Genomic DNA, 18,768 nt, shown 5'->3' with positions numbered 1-18,768 from the left:
CAGACACAATTCTTGGTAGCAGTACCACCCTGGTCTGGTCCCAGAAGTGGCTGCAGAGGTTCCAAGGCCACCACGGATGTTGGCTCTCTCCTGGGGGACTCTCCTTTGCCTACAGAAATGCCAGGGCTGGGCAGATCCAGTTGGGTGACCACGTTCCAGCCAGGCTGCAGGCAGGGGTGGCTGCCCCAGGTGTGGTGGCAGGTGGGCCCAGCCCCTTGCAGCACCAGCTGGTTGTGCCTGGCATCCCAACTCAGTCCCTGCTCTAATTCTGGGGAAGGGTCTCCCTGCAGCGCCCTCCATACAGACCTATTTCTGCCTGCGGCAGAAATGGGGGCTCTGTCCAGGGCTCTCCTGCTTCAGTGTGTCCCTTCATGGGACAGGGTTTGCAGGGCTCCCTTGATGCCCTGAAGCTGGTGGTTTGCCTGAGCAACTGAGGCATCCATGCCTTTATAATCCTACAGCACCTACAGCCTCTGCCAGGAATGAGCAAGAGTGGATCTGTGAGCTTGTTGGTGTGCTTCTGGCCTTTGAGTCCAGATGACAACCAGAGCACTCGCTCTGTGTTTATGTTGTTAATGTTGAGGGTTGTCACAGTGTGTTCCCACCTGGTGAGTCCTGTGCCACGTGGCAAGGAGTAAGCTTTAACAGGACTTGGAGAAACAGTTGGCCAAGTAGGTAAGAGGAAGCTTGGGGATTGCACACAAAGGAGATACTGTCCCATTCAGGTGAAGCAAAACTAAAGACCTGGACAAACAGGGAAATGCCTTCAGTTCTGTGGCTGCAGGTGCTGGAGGCCATGGCAGGAAGACGCCCTTCACTGTGATGTCTCTTTGCCCCATGTTCCCTTTCCCCAGTGCAGTGGCTGCTGACATCTTGGCTCTGCAGCACTTGGCAGTTGGCAGCTAGGCTGTGGTGGGAGGGGAGGCACTTCGTGGGGCTGAGCCCCCCTTCCTGGGGGCCATGGAAGGCTGGCAGCCGCTCCATGAGTAAGCCTGGAGCATGGGCGAGTCTGCCCCTCAGTGCTGTGCCAGCCGCACCTGCTTGTCTTTGGGCTGGGTTTGTGTGTCCGTGCCTGCAAGCACCCCCTCCCCAGCCCACCGAAGCCCATGGGCACACGGCATTCCTACTGCTGGGCTGCAAGTGGGCTCCCAGCCTGGTGTCCCCTGCACATGTGTGCTTGTGTTCCTGTGCGTGTCACTTGTGTGGAACCCCCCAAGTGCCACAGGCACCTTATGGATTTGGGCTGGGCAAGGATATGCCTGCACCTGCACAGCAGGTGATGACAGGGTGCTGTCACAGGACAGGTGATGGAAGGGCACATCCTGCAGCCCAGAGCAGGGGCAGAGCCAGACTAGGCTGTGGATCTATACCTTGGCAGCATTAGGACTGCTGCTGACAAAGCCTAAGGCAGATAGTTACAGAACCCACCTTGAGCAGCTGCTGTTTGTATCTGCAGCTGCAAGCCAAGGTCAGGGTGTTTGGGCTGGGCTCACATCCCTGCATGTGGCTACAGTGAGATGTTGTGTCTGGGAGCCAGAGATTAATAGAGGCGCTGGAGCCAGCAGGACCCTGTGGAGCACAGATCCTGCCTGGGCCATGGCAGTCCCATCTCCCTGGGCACCAAAGGGCCTGCTGGTAGTATCCAATGTGGAGGGGAGGAGGTGGACTGGAGAGACTGCAGGGAAAGGGACTGCAGCCTCAGCTGCGGGAGAGTGTGAGGATGTGTGCAGGGAGAGGGCTGGACAGCACAGCAGAGGGGCTGTGGGCTCACCTCTGCTGGCATGGGGGCAGGCTGCTCTGTGCTGGGTAAACCTTCAGGTATTGATTTGGTCTGTCCAGATATTTCTGCCTGCTGTTGCTGCCTGTTACTTGTTTTTCTCTGCTGGTTTCTCTGGGTGGGCTCTCTGCCCTTCCTTTGCTGTTGCCCACTCACTGGCTGCTTTCACCTGCAATCCTGCAGGTCCCCCAGGCTGGGGTGCCTGCAGGCAGGGGTGCAGCTCCGTGCTGCTCTGCCTCCCAGGGAGCTTAGGCAGATAGGCAGTTGTATCACTGTTGGGCTTGTGCAATCTCTGCAACCTGAAAGCTAAAAATGGACATGGTTTTTCCATGAAGTGGGTTTCTATTGATTGTGTGCGCAGCCAAGCCACACCACAGAGTGTGCTCGATGAAGGGCAGTGTGGGGGGCTCTCTCCCAGCCCCAGTGAGCAGTTTGGCCCCTGTGGCTGTAGTGAGAGCCCCAGGGGATCCTGGTAGAGCAGACCTTGCAGGATGGGACAGTATGGCTGGCTGGCAGTAGTGCTGCCAGTTTGCTGGGCACTGCCACAAGGAGCAGCTTCTCCTGCTGTCTCGTGGGGTGCGCTGGTGCCTCTGAGCCATGGTCCCCAAGTCTGAGAGGAGGGTCCATGATCCTGGCAGATGAGCTGCAGTAGCTGCTTCACCCCCTTGCTGCATTGTGGCTGGGGGTAGAGAGGGGTGCCTGGCAGCCCTGTGAGGTGAGTGGGGCACAGCAGCTGCTCAGATCCATGCTGGTGCCCTCACTCTCTGCCTCTTTCTGCAGCTGGGCCCCAGGGGGCTGCTAGGACAGCAGGTCTCTTCCCCGTCCGTGGCGTTGTGCCACCTGCAGCCCGGTGCTTCCCGACGCAGGCGTTTTCTTTGGCCGAGCTGTGGGGTCAGCGCGGGTCCCAGGCCAGTGGTTTACGTAAGAGCGCGGTATTTCCTGCCTGCCTGCCCCGCAGCACCGCGATAAGCCCGTGGTGACAAGGGCCCTTTGTCAGCTCCTCTCCTCAGCACCGCAGCTCCTCACCTGCCTAGGCACGGCTGCCAGCGCCCAAAGGAGGCATCTAGAGATAAGGTGCATGGGTGGGGCAGGCAGCCCACCTCCCATCCTCCCTCCCACCACCCGTCTGGACTCTAGCTCCGGACCTGCCCCTGTCCGTGTATTGTCCATATAACGCCACAGGGCACAGCCGGTTCCCTGTGCCCCCAAGGGCCGGCCTGGGCTTGCCAGCTGCAGGGACGACTCCTGAGCATGCTGCAGTGACACTGGGGTGAGTGCTGCCTGTCTGGTAGGTGCCTTCTCCCCCCCTTGGCAGGACTGTGGCCCTGAAGGTGGGCCTGGGGCACCACAGCCCCAGGGTGCCAGGGGCGGCCCAGCCTGAATACCTGTGGCCAGGGTGCTGCCCTGCAGAACTAACCCAATTTAGCACAGCAACCTGCCCTGTGCTAGATTTTCTGGGCTGTTCTCAGCATCTCGGTTACCAAGGTGACTGTTTCCTGTGTGATTGCTAATGCTTCACGATCTCTATCATGGTATCCGAGGGACTTCCTTTTCTCTGTAAGGAGCACTAGGACCTGCTCCTGCCCGGGGCTGCCAGACCCGTCGCAGGTGTGGAGAATTCAGGTCAGTTTGGGTTCAGGTCACTTTGGGTTCTGCTGCATTTGTGTTGCTAATGACACGGTCCCGTGCCCACAGCGGGTTGTTCTTTACAAATGACTGAAGCTGTGTTTCACTTCTCACCTTTTCTCCTTGGTGGAAATCTCTCTCCTGAAACGGGGCTGATAGATTTTCCTTCTGTTGCTCCTTTCCAGACAGTTTCTCTGTCAGGCTGCTGCACACCAACCTGGGGTTGCAGCCCCACGAGATGGACCTCATGGGAAGTGCCATTCCCGCAGCCTGGCTGGGGAAGCTCCCGGCTCCGGGGTCTGCCAGGGCTGGAACAGGCTAATCTGGCGGGGCTCGTGTCCTGCCAGCTGCATGTCGCAGCATAACGCACCACTTGCTGCACCAGGTGGGAGACGGGGCGTCTTCTGCGTGCCCTTCACTGCAGGCACCCTTATACCCCTGGTCAGTGCCGCGGGCCCATGGTGGGGGTTCATGGCTCTCACAGGACAGATCCGGGTTTCCCGCCTGGGCTGGCACAAGTAGCCCCTGGGTGGCAAGGACAGCCCCATGCTCGGCTGCAGGAGAGGCCGCGCAGAGCCCCGGGCCGTGCCCGGTACTGGCGAGAGGGAACGGCCCCGATTCTGGCGGGGCCCCGATTCTGGCGGAGCCCCGAGCAGGCGGCGCGGAGGGGTTGCCGGGGGTCCGTGCGGGACCCGGCGCCGCAGCACGGGACGGGAGGGGCGGGCGGCGGTGACGGCATCCGGCGGCGCCCGGCAGAGCGGCGGCCGGGCCGGGCCGGGCCGGGCCGTGCCGAGGGAGCCGCGCGGGGCCGGTGGCTCGGCCGTCGGGGCGGGGCCGGGCGGCGCTGACAGCTGCGCGGCGTAAACAAGCGGCCCCGCCGGCCGCCCCGGCCGCCCCTGCCTGGGCCGGGCCCGGCTCCGGGGCGGGCGCTCCGGGCGCCCCGCGGCGTGACGCGGCGCCGCCGACAGACGGGCCCGGCTGCCGACGGGACGGAGCGGAGCGGGCAGGCCGCGCGGTAAGGGTGCGGGACCGGCATCGGCCTGGGATGGCTCGACCTGCTGGCGACTGCGGTTTGACAGCTGGGGCGGCCCTGCCGGACGGGACCCGGGCGGCGGCGGGGCTGGGGCCGGGGCGACCGGCGGGGCCGCGGCCACTGGGCAACCCCAGGCTTAGGGCGCTGCCGGCGGGGATGTGCGGGCCCGGCGGTCCATGGGAGCGAGTGGGGGGCCGGGCGGCCGCTCTCGGGGCTGCGGCGGGGGCAGCCGGAGCCGCCGCTGCGGGAGGCCGAGAGGGAGCCAGGCCGCGTCCCGCCCCAGCCCGGCCGCCGCCGTCCGGAGCTCCGCCGCTGGAGCCGCCCCGCGGGTGCAGGCCCGGGCCCGCCGCTCAGCCCGGGACCACTGGGTTGCTGCTGTGCGGGGCTGGGTCCTTGGGCAGCGGGCACCGGCCGGGCCGCGGTGCGGAGCCGGGAGCGCGGCTCCGGGCTGGGTGCGGCGGCCGGGCTGTCCCGGCACGCGGTGGTTCGCTGGCGGCGGGTCTGGCCGGGAGGCGCCGCGGGATCTGGGCTCTCCCCCGGCGGCCGGACTGTCCCCACGTGCGGCGGTCACCGCCGGAGCGGGACGGCTGCTGGCTCCGGGACTAGCGAGGTGTGGGAACTGCCCGGCCCGGAGGCCAGGTATTGGCATGGACACTGGTAGACCATGGCAGATAGCGTTCCATTGTGCCGTGCTCTGGGCCTTAGCAGTCTGGCACCCGGGGCTCCGGTACAGCCTCCGGCGGGTGCGCACGGCTCTGGGCGCTTGGACGGGGCGGTCCGGCCCGCGGCTGGCCGAGGTGTGGTCGCTGATGGGGAAACCCCGTTGTGCCAGAGTCGCTGCACTGTCTGTGCCGGAGCCTACGGCGAGGTCTCTGGCGGCTCCTAGGAGCTCTCTCCTCTGGCAGCACCGCAGGCTGCCAGCTCGCTGTGGTCGCTTCTGGACGGAGGGGGATGTGGCTCCTCTGGGCACTGCCGGCTCTCACCTTTCCAGCTGTCTCTGAAGCATGACCAGATATTCCAGGGTCCCTCTGGAGCTCTCGGTGTGGAGCTCAACCTGGCACCATCATGTCGTGGGCTCCCTTACACTGGGTGGGTCGCTCCCTGTTCTTTCCCTACAAGCTTCCTGCGTTTGGCCTCCCACAAGGTGTGAGCTGTTCCCGGGCATCCCTGGGTTCATGCTGGAGGTGACAGTGTGCCCCTTTTCCTGGTCCTGGTTTCCACCCGGTTGCGGGGATGAGTCACACCGGTGTCACCATGTTGTGCTCCAGAGGAAGGGCAGAGCTGAGCTGCTGCTGGTGACAAGCAGCACAGCATTTGCCACGGCTGCCAAGCACTGCCTGGTCAATGGCTGTAGAGATGTGAGTCTGGGGCTGTGCTAGCTGGAGATCAGGAGCTCTCCTTGACTTTCTTTCTTCCAGTCTCTCATTTTGCTGGGATTCCTCGCACAGCACCTGGGGACATGTCCTTTGGTCTCCCCTTGGGACTGGAGAGGCAGGCCTCCCATGCCAGTTTCTCCCAGCTCTGTACCCAGATAGTTCCATCCCAGTTGGAGCAGGGGTAGTGGCAGCAAGAGGAACAGTGTCCCTTGCCTTGCCTCTCCCCTCCTTTGGTGCCCTCCCCTCCTGGTTGGTTCCCTATGTTTATAAGCAAACATTGGGTAACAGGCAGGGTAAACAGCATCTCCATGCAGGAGCAGACATGTGGGCACACCGCCAAGCCAGGCAGCTCCTTGGCTGTCAGTGTGCCATTGTGGCCAGCAGGTGCTGTGTGCCAGGGCCCCCTTGCCCAATGCCTGACCCATGTCTCAGCATGGTGCAGCCTGCCCTCCCTAGGTCTGTGGAAAGGTGCCCTGGGCCTGACCACTGTCCTGTCTCTCTGCAGATTGTGCTTCTGTCCTGGACGGTCTGTTCCTGTGCTTTTGTGGGCTTGGCCCCATGTGGGCTTGGGCTGAGCTGGCACCAGCAGGGCAGAGAGGCTGGTGTGCCTCGGGGTGCTGACGCTGGGAGGCTGCTGGACCTGCTGCTCCCGGGACCCTCCTGCTCCTGGGACCCTCCTGTTCCCCAGCTCGAGGAACCCCGATACTCTGATGGATCTGAGGCCCTGCTCGCTGCTGTTGCTCTGGACTTTGGTGGTTGCCCTCACTCTCCTGGCCCAGGAGGTGCTGGCCCAGCATATTTACACCAACACCTGGGCTGTGCTCGTCCCTGCAGGACCCCAGGAGGCTGACAGGCTAGCCAGGAAGCATGGATTCCTCAACCTGGGCCCGGTAAGTCTCCTGCTTCCCTCTTCTCATGGAACTAGTGTTCTCTGCCACAGTCTGGGCAGGTGCTGAGTTTAGTCCCGGAGCTGCTGTAGGGGCTGCTCTTTATGGCAGCAGGGCCACTGTGTTTGTGCCCATTTGCTGTGGCCTTCCAGCATCTGCTGCCTAGACTGGATAGTGGCAATTAACTGTATGGACTTCCAGGGCCTCCCCTTGTCACTGGGACTTTCTGGTGACATAGCATGGCACAACATGGCGCAGCACACTGCCTGTTGGATGGGGAAGGAGGAAAAGCCCATCCTAGTGTGAAGGAACTGGACTGGGAGTGCTGTGTGATGATGGATGGGAAAGTTTGCAGTTTCCACTGTTGCTTCCCACAGCAAGCTGCCCAGTGCAGCGTGGCCTCAGCTCAGCGGGACGGCAGAGGAGCCTCTGAGCTATCTCCAGAGGGGATCTGATAGCAGCTGTATCCTTACCCCTAAAGTGTCCTTGACAGAGGGTGTGTCAGCAGGTTCCCACCACACTCAGCTTTCCCTGCCGTCAGCCAGGGACTAGGCAGTGCGCCTGGCTGTACTGGGAGTGAGCTGTCTCTCTGGGAAGGAAGCGCAGGGTGAAATCCCAGAGGAAATTGCACAACTGGTGGCTGTGGTGTCAGGACCTCGCTGTGAGCAGCTGCTGGGAGCGGTGGCAGTGGGAAGGTGGCTGCTGCAGAAGCCAGCAGGACCTTGTCCTGCCACCCAAAAGGAGCCCTGCATCTGAACTGGGTACTCAGGGCTCTCTGGATCAGGGAGCCCCAAGTCCTCTGGGACTTGTGCCAGAGGAGGGAACTGTGGGGGTTGTGGCTAGGCCCCACTGAGGGTGTCCGTGCTGTGGTGGGCCATGGCATGGCCTTACACAGGTGCTGTCAGCACGAAAGTGGCTCAGAACAGATCTCAGGGGAAAGAACTTGTCTGGCCAGGGCAGCTGCCATGCATAGGGGACTAAGAGAGTGGCATGTCCCACCGGACTGGATCTCTGATGAAACCCCTCTGAGTGGGGATGGGGCTGAGGTGCCATCAGCCTGCTCCTGGCAGTGCTTCCCATCATGCTGTGGTGCCAGGTCAGGCCTGGCTGCCAGGGCCAAGGGGCACTGGTTCTGTGGCGTCGTCTCCACAGTGCAGGGCCATGTGCTTCAGCTGGGAGCCCAGGCCTGTCATGAGTTCCATCCCTGTGAGCCACAGAGGCTCTGTGCCAGCTCTGCCCTTGTCTTCTCCCCACACTGTGGTTCTGTGGCTGGAGGCTGGCACCTCTTCTCGGCTCTCTGTCACCTCGCAGCAGTGAGCGTGCCCTTGCAAGCAGAGCCCCACGTGCTGCAGCAGCCCAGGCTGTGGAAGGAGTTTCTGGTCTGGGCATGTTTTCTCCTGTTCTGGAGCCCGTCCCAGTGTCTGTGCTGCGGGACAGGGTTTGGCTGGTCAGGGCTTTGCAGAGTGGTCATGGCGGTCCAGTGGGAAGAGTGTGGCTGGAAAGAGCCTGGCTTTCCCTCCCAGGTTTCTGGACTGCTGCTCCTGGGGGTATGTGCCACTGGGACAGGATGTGCAGCCAGGCTGGGAGGGGGGGGACTGGGTGCATCTGGCAGTGCCCCAGTGAGAGGGCCCCTGGGTCCTTATCTGAGAGGATCCTGGTCTCAGCCTGGGGTCTGGGCGCTGTCCCCAAAGCTGTGCTGTCCTGGCATACTCCTGGATCCCCTGCTGCCTGTGGGGTGGGAGCCAGTGGCACCTGGGGCAGGAGGTCCATGGCTGGTGCCAGTGGCCTTGAGGAGGGCTTGAGGGAGGACACAGGGGACAGTGGGTGGTCGTGGGTCAGAGGTGGGGGCTGGGTGTGGCAGTGAGGGGAGCGTGTGGGGGTTTGCACTGCTGGGATTATGCAGAGAAGGAGGTACAGGCATTGCCCCCTGCTGCTGGGGCTGGGATCACTGGGGAAGGGCACTGCAGGTGCCATCCCTGGGCTGTGCTGGCAGGACAGTGCCATCCTGGCAGAGGGTGCTCCTGCCTCCCACACTGCTGGGCTGCAGGTCCAGCATGTTGCTCCACTCCTGGGGCAGTGGTCAGGCATACAGGCAGCCTTCTAGCCGTGGGACTGGCCAGGATAGTTGCGAGCTGCAGCCAGGGGTTGGGCAGCAGCACTGAACTGGCACCTGGGACACATGGTGCTGGGGGTTACTTTGCCCTTGCTGAGGACAGGGACAGTGGGGATTAGGGTGGAAGTGTGTGGGCTGGCCAGCTCCTGGCTGCCACCACAGTGTCAGTGCAGACCTAATCCATTTGGATGACCAGTCAGAGCTGAGATCTGTGTGCAGGAACAATCTGGGCTCTGTCTATATCCCTGGAGTGGGTGAGGGATGCTGGGGGAGGGCAACCATCCTGCAGCTTGCATTCCCTCACCAGCCCCGTGCAGAGGCTTTGTACCTTGACACCTCCTCAAGGGCTCTGAACTGACAGGCATCCTGGGCTGTCCTGGGAGAACACGGTGTGCCAGAGGAACAGGTCCGGGGTTTCTGGTGAAGTGCCTACCTGGGAGAGCCAGCTGCTGCCCCGGGCCTGAGGTTGCTGCTCAGCTGGGTGCACCTTGCTCAGCCCAGTCTGTCCAGATGGGCAGCACATCTGCAGAGCTCTAATAAGCTGGGGAGCTTTGTTAGCCCCAAACAGACTGTTTTAGGGCAGCCTGAGATGGAGGAGGATGAGATCCTCATATTCTTACAGCCCTTGCAGCCCAGCCCCACCAGCTCTGGCACAGCCTGGGCAGCTGGATCTTGCCTGTGGCTGCTGCCTGGGCTCTGTGACTCCCAGGGGGCTGGGTGGGTGCTTGGCCCCTTCTCCCCAGTTAGGGCAAGCTGCTGGGCTGGGAGGCCCAGGGCAGCCAGGGTGGGGCCATTGTGTCCGTCAGCCCCAGGATGTGCGGGAGGGGATACGGAAATGACAGCATTGGAGAGGGCTTGGGGTTTAAAAATAACCATCTGGGTGGCAGCATGGTGTCCTGGCCCCACCAGCTGTGCTGGGTTCCCATCCTGCCCCAGCTGGGCTGTGCTGGAGTCCCAGGCCAGGCTGTCCCCACATGGGAGCGGAGCTGGGGTGAGCACAGCACAGCTGGTTGGCGGTGGAAGTTGGACCCCGCTGGGGATGGATGCCTGCATGCCCCCTGCTCTGCCCCACTCAAACTGGCTGTGCCCCTGATAGAGGCTGGCACTGGGTGGGTGTTCCAGTGGGGCACTTGGGGAGAAGACAGCAGCCTGTCTTCTCTGTCCAGAGGTGCAGAGGCTGATGCAGACCCTGCTCTGGCTGGGACCACCTAGGGTGTGGCGCCTGGAGCCTCTGGGACCTTCCTCCAGGAGGAGCTGGTTGGCATTGGGAGGGACGTTGTCACCAGGTGCCACAGCCTCTCACAGGAGGTCCTGCCCAGTGTACTGAACATAAGCCTCACCAGCCACTCTGGAGTGGGGGGCCCAGCCTGTGCGTGGCAGCCCTGGAGCTCAGGATTGCAGATGTGGGATGTAGAGAATCGGGGCAACCAGGCTCTCATGTCTGTCCCATGAGCAGCATTTCTCTGTTGCAGATCTTTGGCGACTATTACCACTTCCGGCACCGTGGTGTGGTGAAGCGTTCCCTCTCGCCCCACCAGCCCTGGCACAGCCGCTTGGCCAGGGAACCGCAGGTATGAGTGAGGAGGGCCTGGCTTTGGTCCCGGGCACTTTGCAAGGGCTCATGAGCCAGTGCTGGGCACAAGACAGGGCTGAGCTGCCTTAACCATTCCTTGGTAGAAGCAGGTGGGAGCCCACCGCGTGTCTGGCAAGGGCAGGGGGTTGGTGGAGCCAGCGTCGTTGGCCTGTGGGTTGTTGCAGTCCCAGGGCCCAGGAGAGCTCTGTGTCCTTGTACGCAGGACAAGGCGTGCAGGGCAATAAACAGATCCCAGAGCAGTGGTGTGGGGGGGCTGCTATTTTCCCCATCCTTGGGCTTCAGCCCAGGCCCTGGAAGGCATGTGGTGCGGTGTGGCAGCTCTCGGCAGCCCGTGTCTCAGTGGAGCTTGGCACTCTGACCGTCCCGCTCCACTGAAGCACAGCCTTTGCAGGGCACAGCCAGGCAGGGGGCCTGGAGGGTCGGGCTGGGGGTGGCGGTAGCTCTGACAGGTCCAATACTCTGCTAGGCCAGAGCTGACTGTGAGCTTCCCAGGGAGAGCCCCTCCAGGCAGGCTGAGGACTGGGGTCGTGGGGAGGTGCTGGCATAAGGGGTCAGCGGGGGACCCCATGCCTTCTCTGCCCTCAGGTGCAGTGGCTGGAGCAACAGGTGGCAAAGCGTAGGACCAAGCGAGACGTCTTCATGGAGCCCACAGACCCTAAGTTCCCGCAGCAGTGGTACCTGGTGAGTGTCGGTGAGGAAGGGCATGTGCTCATGATTGCGGGTGCGAGTTTGGGGACGCAGATGTGGCAACCTAGGAACTGCTGTTATGCAGTGGCTGCTATGCTGTCAGGAGGGAGAAGGAGAGGAGGGGGAAAGCCTGGGGTAGCCACCTGGTGCTATGTGATGGGAACACCCCAGGGAGGAGGCTCTGCTTGCAGAGCTGTTGCTCCTGGCTGGAGTGCTGGGAGGGCTGGGGGGAGCCCAGGGTTGGACTAAGGGGTACAGCCCTTTGCCTGGCCCAGGAATGAGTCTATGCCTCTTTCTGCTTCCTGGAGCTTGGGCACAAGCCTGATCTCTGCAAAGGGTGCCGTGTCTGTGGGACTCAAGCACAGTCTGGGGCTCAGTCTCGCTTTCAGAGCAGCCCTTCTCAGCTAGTTGTGCCCAGGTTCCTTGTCGCAACCCACAGAAGAGCGGGATGGGAGCTGGGTGGGTTTTGGGCACACACCCATCACAGTGCCCATGGCTGGGTGCATCTCCTAGTGCCGAGGCTTCTCTTGACAGTACAACACAAACCAGCGGGATCTGAATGTGCGTCAGGCCTGGGAACAGGGATACACAGGCAAGGGCATCGTGGTGTCCATCCTGGATGACGGCATTGAGAAGAACCACCCTGACCTGGAGGCCAACTATGTGAGTTTGGGTGATGGTGCAGGGCAGAGTGCCGTGGGAGCTGGTCTGGGCAGCTGTGTCCATGCAGGGCAACTCAGAGCTGCAAGGTACAGGGCTGATGCCCACCATGGTGGGACATGGAGGTGGGATTGGAGTCTGCTCACCCTGCTCAGCTCAGCCTCAGGCTGTGGAGCACAGGCATGAAGTAAGAGCAGTGGGGCTTGGTGGCTAAGGTAGACAGTCTCCAAGTGCCCAATGTGTCTTCCAGGACCCAGGGGCAAGTTTTGATGTCAATGACCAGGACCCAGACCCACAGCCCCGCTACACGCAGATGAATGACAACAGGTGAGGCAGGAGGGAGGGTTGAAGATACAGAGCCTAAGTATGGCAGGGACTTAGTGCATGGCCTGCTGGAAGCTGTGAGGCTGGCAGCATACTTCTGCCCCGTGGGGAACCCTTCACCTCCTTTTTTTGACATGAGCAGCATCCTTTTTCTGCCCAGAGCCAGTGTGGGCTGTTCAGTGCCCTGGCTCTGGAGCAGGAGGGCAGATGGAGGAGCCTTCATTGGCTACCTGGTTTGAGGGGACAGGAGGGAGCCCAGGTCGGGGTTGCTGGGGCTGCAGCCACTACCCACCCCTGTGCTCCTCGCACCCTGTATGAGCATGCTTCGTCCTATTTCGGTTGCAGACATGGCACACGCTGTGCTGGGGAAGTGGCTGCTGTGGCAAACAACGGGATCTGTGGTGTTGGTGTGGCGTACAATGCCAGGATCGGAGGTAGGTGCTGCCCTGCCCTGTGCCGGGTCCTGTGGGCGTTGGGTGGCCGCAGGAGCAGCTGAGCTGTGGAGCGCGGGCATGAAGTAAGGGCAGTGGGGCTCGGTGGCTAAGGTAGACAGTCTCCAAGTGCCCAATTTGCCCACTTCCCCTCAGCACTGTTGACTGGAGCAGCCTTGTGACAGCCTGTGACGCAGGTGGCAGCAGGGGTTGGAGGGTTCTCACCAGCGGCACCGTGGCCACTCTGCCCCAGCTGGTTGCCAGTGACATTTGCTCTCTGGCCCTAGGTGTGCGCATGCTGGATGGGGAGGTGACCGATGCTGTGGAGGCCCATTCCCTGGGCCTCAACCCCAACCACATCCACATCTACAGTGCCAGCTGGGGCCCTGAGGACGACGGCAAGACTGTGGATGGCCCGGCCCGGCTGGCAGAGGAGGCTTTCTTCCGTGGGGTCAGTCAGGTGAGAAGGCGGGTTTGCTGGGAGAGCGCTGGCCTGACTCCTGCCGTTTCCCCAGGTCTCCCTTCCTCTGCCTGCCCTGGTTGTTACCCTGGCCCTCCCGGGATGAGCCATATGCCAGCCCATCTCTGGGATCAGGCTCTGTTAGTTTTTCTTGTTCTTCCTGTGCGATGGCTCTGAATCAGGACTCCTCCCATGTGGTGTTATCTCACTGCCGTGAGGGCTCCTGCGTGGGATGGTGTCTCCGTCCTCTCCCAAGCCCTCTCCTGGCTCTTTTCTGGTTTTGTGCTCACCCTCGCTTCTTCCACCCGTCCTTCCTCACTGTCCCTTTGTGCTGGCAGTGTCGCCTGCCTGGGGAGCTGTGTCATGATTCCCTACAGAGAGATGCGTGTGGTGCCATGCTGGCTCTGTTGTGTCCTCTGCGAGGTTAGCTGCCACATTTGGGTGCCAAGGCATGGCCAGGACTGTGTTGTGGGCTCCCGCAGCTCTGTCAGGCACTGCAATCCCACGCAGACAGAGTCAGGCCAGGTGACTTCTGAGCAGAAAAAGACTTTGGCTCTTGGAAGCCTCACATTGTCTGGGCCTCCTGCTGCCTGGTGTGTCACCCGCTGGGGTGTCATGCTGTCCCCTGTGTCCCAGCTGCATCTGCTCTGTCTGTCCAGCTCAGGCTGGCACCATCTGCTTGTCCCCAGCTCCAGCCTGGGGCTTCCTGTGTGTGGCAGTGTTGGTGCTTGCCCTCATCTTGCTTCTGTTGCTAGGGCCGAGGCGGGCTGGGCTCCATCTTCGTCTGGGCATCTGGGAATGGGGGCCGCGAGCATGACAGCTGCAACTGTGACGGTTACACCAACAGCATCTACACGCTGTCCATCAGCAGCACCACACAGTACGGCAATGTGCCCTGGTACAGCGAGGCCTGCTCCTCCACCCTCGCCACCACGTACAGCAGTGGCAACCAGAATGAGAAGCAGATTGTGAGTGGGGGCTGCTGCTGTCTGCAGGCCAGGGGCTCAGGGGGTGGGATGTGCCTGCAGCATTTCCTGCCCTGGCACTCCTCCTCACAGGTGACGACTGACCTCAGACAGAAGTGCACCGAGTTGCACACCGGGACGTCAGCCTCGGCACCCCTGGCCGCTGGTATCATCGCCCTCGCCCTGGAAGCCAAGTAAGGGCAGGACAGAGGGGGCTGGACGGGGGTGGCTGCGCCAGCCCCATGCAGCAGTGGCACTTGGACATGGACCTGCCTGGGGCCAGCAGGAACTAGCACTGACCTGAGCCCCATGTCTCCCTGTAGCAAGAACCTGACCTGGCGGGACATGCAGCACCTGGTGGTGCAGACCTCCAAGCCAGCTCACCTGAATGCCAATGACTGGGTCACCAATGGCGTCGGCCGCAAAGGTACTGGGGTGCTGGGGTGGGACCAGGGTCTCCCAGTCCTACTCATACCACTAGCCTTGGGGTGCTGAGGCAGAGTGCCCTGGCAGCCCTGTGGGGTGAAGGAGGCAGAAGGGCTCAGTGAGCATGCCGCGTGGCCAGGCAAACATCCCCCACCGGGTACCCCCAGGAGCAGCGCTGACCCCCTCTTTGTCCACAGTCAGCCACTCGTATGGCTACGGCCTGCTGGATGCTGGGGCCATGGTGAGCCTGGCCAAGAACTGGACCACGGTGGGACCTCAGAGGAAGTGTGTCATTGACATCCTTGCAGAGCCCAGGTATGGGCTGGTGAGCCCAGGAGAGGATCACTCGGCATCTGTTCTGCACAGGAGCTTGAGAGCCTCTGGGCCCAGAGCAGGGAGTGGGGAGAATCTTGGAGACTGAACTGCTGCTGAGACCCTTGGAGCATCCTCTTGCGAGAGCCTGGGGAGAGCTGGGAAAGGCACCTCCAGCCATCCAGCACTGATGTCACTGATGAGCCTCCCTGCTGTGGGGCTGGGCCAGTGGATGTGGGCAGACTGGGGCACTGTGGTTGGGGTGCAGCCAGCACGAGGCATCCCTGGACAGAGGGGCTTTTCAGGGGGCAGACAGAAGCTCCTTTGACTCCTGCTTGGCCGCTGCTGCCACAGTGCAGCATGTGCAGTCTTGTCTGTGGCCAGGGCACTCCCTAGGGGCTCCTGGGTGGGGGGGATCATGTTCCTGTGCATGAAGGGAGCTAGGGCTGGGCCCCTGGGGAACCAGCCCTGTGTGGGGCAGGCACATCCTGTGCTGGCAGCAGGGCCAGCATCGTGGTGGGGAGTGGCCACGCACCAGCAGCGGGATGGGGATGACTCTGCCCGTCCCATCCCTGGCTGAGCCATGCAGGGTGTAGCTGGCCTGCAGTGTGTGAATAAAGGGCCTATTCAGGGCTAGCATGGAGTGGCGGCTGGGGAGGCAGCACTGGGCAGCCCAGTTCCCCCCGCCATGCCCAAGAGCTGAGGCACCCTTTCTGTTTCCTGTACCCATCTGGGAATGGCATGGAGGTGGTGCCACTCTGACCCACTGTGGGGTTGATTCCTGCTCTAGCTGCCCTGGTGCCCAGTCCCCAGGACAGCCACAGAGCCCCACAGCAAGGAATGGGGACTGTGGCATGTCCCCCTGGTCTGGGACTGGCCTCACTCATGCCTGTCCTCGGCAGGGACATTGGGAAACGTCTCGAGGTACGGCGGAAAGTGGATGCCTGCCTAGGGAAAGCCAACTACATCAGCCGGCTGGAGCATGCGCAGGCCAGGCTGACACTATCCTACAACCGGCGGGGGGACCTGGCCATCCACCTGGTCAGCCCCATGGGCACCCGCTCCACCCTTCTGGCTGCCAGGTAGGTGCTGGGCTGTGGGGTGCCCCAGGCTGGCCCCTGGCCTAGGCTGGCATGGGTGAGTTTGGGATGTGTTGACACCCACATCTTGCCTCTGTTGCTCAGGCCCCACGACTTCTCGGCTGATGGCTTCAATGACTGGGCCTTCATGACGACGCACTCGTGGGATGAGGACCCCTCTGGGGAGTGGGTGCTGGAGATCGAGAACACCAGTGATGCCAACAACTACGGTAGGGGTGTGCTTCCCCATCCACTGCCTCCCTCCAAGTCTGGGATACGAGCTGTGTGGTCACCCAGCTTCCCCTCCTGCTCCTGAGCTGAGGGGCCGGTAACACCTTGGGTGTTTTGGGTGATCTGGCTGGGGAGAGGCTGGACTTGGGCAGGTGGAATGGTGCTGCAGCCCCTCTGGGTCAGCCAGGCAGCAGGAGACTCCATTCCAGCTCACCTGACCCCCTGCCCCTGTGCATGGCCCCACAACAGGCACTCTCCCAGGTGGTGGGCACAGCCCTGCTGTCCGCTGGCAGCCAGGATGGGGGACCAGCGTGAGCCCCCCTCCCTGTGCCTGTCCTGAGCATGGGTGGTCTTGTGGGCACCTCTGAAGTCTTCACCCTGCATTGTTGCAGGCACGCTTACGAAGTTCACGCTTGTGCTGTATGGGACGGCCACCGACTCCCCCAGCCTCTCCAACCAGCTGGAGAGCAGCGGCTGCAAGACCCTGACCCCCAGCCAGACCTGTGTTGGTGAGTGTGGGGATGGCAGGGAGGGAATAGGGGCACAGGCAGCTTCCAGCCCATGCTGACCCTGTCTGTCTCACAGTCTGCGAGGAGGGGTACTACCTGCATCAGAAGAGCTGCCTGAAGCGCTGCCCTCCTGGCTTTGCGCCTGGTGTCCAGAGCACGCACTACAACCTGGAGAACAGCGTGGAGCCCATTGCGCCCCACCTCTGCCTGCCCTGCCACCCCTCCTGTGCCACCTGTGCGGGACCTGGCCCCAACCAGTGCCTCACCTGTCCCGCGCACTCCCACTTCAGCAGCCTGGACCTCTCCTGCTCTCACCAGACACAGAGCAGCCGTGCGTCCCCTGCCCTGGCAGATGGCGAGGGACCAGCTGAGGCCCCCCCTCCAGTCAACTTGCCTGTCCTCATCGCCAGCCTCAGCTGCATCCTCATCGTCATCATCTTTGTCACCATCTTCTTGGTGCTGCAAGCACGCTCAGGCTTCAGCCTGCGGGGTGTGAAGGTGTATGCCCTGGACAGCGGGATCATCTCCTACAAGGGGCTCCCCTCTGACATCTGGCAGGAGGAGGGTCCCTCCGAGTCGGACGGTGAGGATTATGAGGCCCACAGCGAGAGGACTGCCTTCATCAGAGACCAAAGTGCCCTTTGATGAGCCCTCCTGCCCCTCCCTCCTCCCTGCCCAGCACCGCAGGGCTGGGGCAGGTGAGGCTGAGGGGCCCTGGACTCTGCCCCTGTCCCCTTCCTGCACTGCAGCAGCCGGGGGCTCCCACCCACTGGCACCGTCTCTCAGCCCCAGTCTGGGCAGCCAGGCATGGCCCTGCAGGCACCATCCCCAGCACAGCACCGTCCCAGTCTTGCACCATCTCTCCTGGCCCTGTGTCCATCCTGTGCCCCGTGCCGGGGTGTTTGGTGGCAGTGGGGTCCTTGACACTTCCTGGCCCTGTACAGGCAGCAGTGTCTCCCACTCTGGGTACAGGGCTGCTGCTTGGGGTCCTCTGAGTTCTCCAGGGTGGGCAGTGTGTGAGGTCCCTGGGTTGCCATGGCTCAAGGTGGGCTGGCTGGGGCAGGGGTGGCTCTGCCCACCAGGGCTGAGCCCAACCTGTGCCACAGCATCCCCCTGCCACCCTCGGCCCTTGTGGAGCTGTGTCCCAGGCTCAGTTCATTGTGTCCCAGCTCCCCGCCACCTCCCCTGGGCCTATCTGCCCGTGCCCTTCAACAGCAATAATGGCCAGGCCTCAGCTGCTGCTGCCCACTGCCTGCCCATCCCACTGCGGCTGCCTGCAGCAGGTAGGAGCCCTGGCACTGGGGAGCGTCGGGCTGGGCACTGCCTGCCCCTGTGCCCGTGGCACAGCCCACAGCCTGGGCAGGGACTCCATCCACAGTCCCTGCTTTGGGGGGCTGCCTTGGGCCCCTTGTGTTCTGCCCCTGGGCAGGGCTGTAGGTGCTGCTGGCTGGGACTGTCAGGTAGCGCCAGTGCCAGCACTGCCCCAGCTCTGCCTGCGTCCTGCCTGTGCTGGGCAGCGCCCAGCATTCCTGCAGCCCTAGCCCCCCAACGTGCCTTGCCCCCACTTGGTGACAATCCGTTCTGCTCCCCGCTGGAGCCCTTTCCCTTGCTGCCCCTTCCCCGCGGGCTGGGGGCCAGTGCCACGAGCCCCTTTGCCGTCCACCGCCGCACACCAGGGCCATGGTGCAGGCTCCCACCTGCACCAGCCACGGACGGAGCCACTGGCCGGGGGCCACAGGACTATTTTTCTATAACAACTTTTTGGTGCACAGTAATTTTTTCTTGTAATTTAATCAGCCGGGAGCTGCCTCCTGAGCCTGTTTTTAATTTAATGGATGTGGATATAACGCTAGAGAGACTGAGTTATTAAATGTTCAGAACTATGCAAACCAGCTCTGCAGCCTGTGCTCTGTATGCTGTGGGTGCCCCAGCCGGGGCAGCAGCCTGGCCGCGGACACTGTGGGCCTCAGGGGCAGCCAGATCTGCTCTGCAGCTGCAGGGGCTGGGCTGGTGGAGCCCTGCCTGCAGACTTTACCCCAGAGCCCGGGACTGCCCTTCCCTGGCTGTGGGCAGCAGCCGGTGCTGGGCAGGAGCTGCGGTGTGTGAGAAAGGCCTGGGGACCTTGCACCCATCTCACAGCATGTAGGCTCAGCCCCTTCACCACAGCCTGGGGTCCGGCTGTAGTCTCTGCGTCTAGCACCACCTTGCAGCCCGAACACGATGCCCCTGGTGCAGGAATGTCCAGGCTGGGCCCGGGACCCACTCATGCTGTGGCCAA

At 62.6% G+C, this 18,768-nt stretch overlaps 1 protein-coding gene across 3 annotated transcripts; it reads left to right on the top strand.

The window, feature by feature from the left end:
* Positions 1–4,313: 4,313 nt before the first annotated feature.
* FURIN (furin, paired basic amino acid cleaving enzyme) lies at positions 4,314–18,382 on the top strand. Of its 3 annotated transcripts, none has more exons than XM_048317258.1 (16): positions 4,314–4,418; positions 6,318–6,702; positions 10,285–10,383; positions 10,992–11,087; positions 11,628–11,756; positions 12,004–12,080; positions 12,423–12,511; positions 12,796–12,968; positions 13,724–13,936; positions 14,027–14,127; positions 14,257–14,360; positions 14,557–14,674; positions 15,574–15,753; positions 15,856–15,980; positions 16,374–16,490; positions 16,567–18,382. In XM_048317258.1, exons 2-16 carry the CDS (start codon positions 6,523–6,525, stop codon positions 17,133–17,135), a joined length of 2,370 nt encoding a protein of 789 aa, XP_048173215.1. In that variant the 5' UTR covers positions 4,314–4,418; positions 6,318–6,522; the 3' UTR covers positions 17,136–18,382. The 3 variants fall into 3 exon arrangements, with proteins under 3 accessions (XP_048173215.1, XP_048173217.1, XP_048173214.1); XM_048317257.1 differs by lacking the exon at positions 4,314–4,418 and adding an exon at positions 7,077–8,246 and having other exon boundaries at positions 6,622–6,702; XM_048317260.1 differs by lacking the exon at positions 4,314–4,418 and having other exon boundaries at positions 4,922–6,702.
* The last annotated feature ends 386 nt before the right edge of the window (positions 18,383–18,768 follow it).

The sequence above is a fragment of the Corvus hawaiiensis genome, chromosome 13 (assembly GCF_020740725.1).
Source record: "Corvus hawaiiensis isolate bCorHaw1 chromosome 13, bCorHaw1.pri.cur, whole genome shotgun sequence".
Lineage (NCBI taxonomy): Eukaryota > Metazoa > Chordata > Aves > Passeriformes > Corvidae > Corvus > Corvus hawaiiensis.
This window is presented reverse-complemented; position numbering and strand designations above follow the sequence as displayed.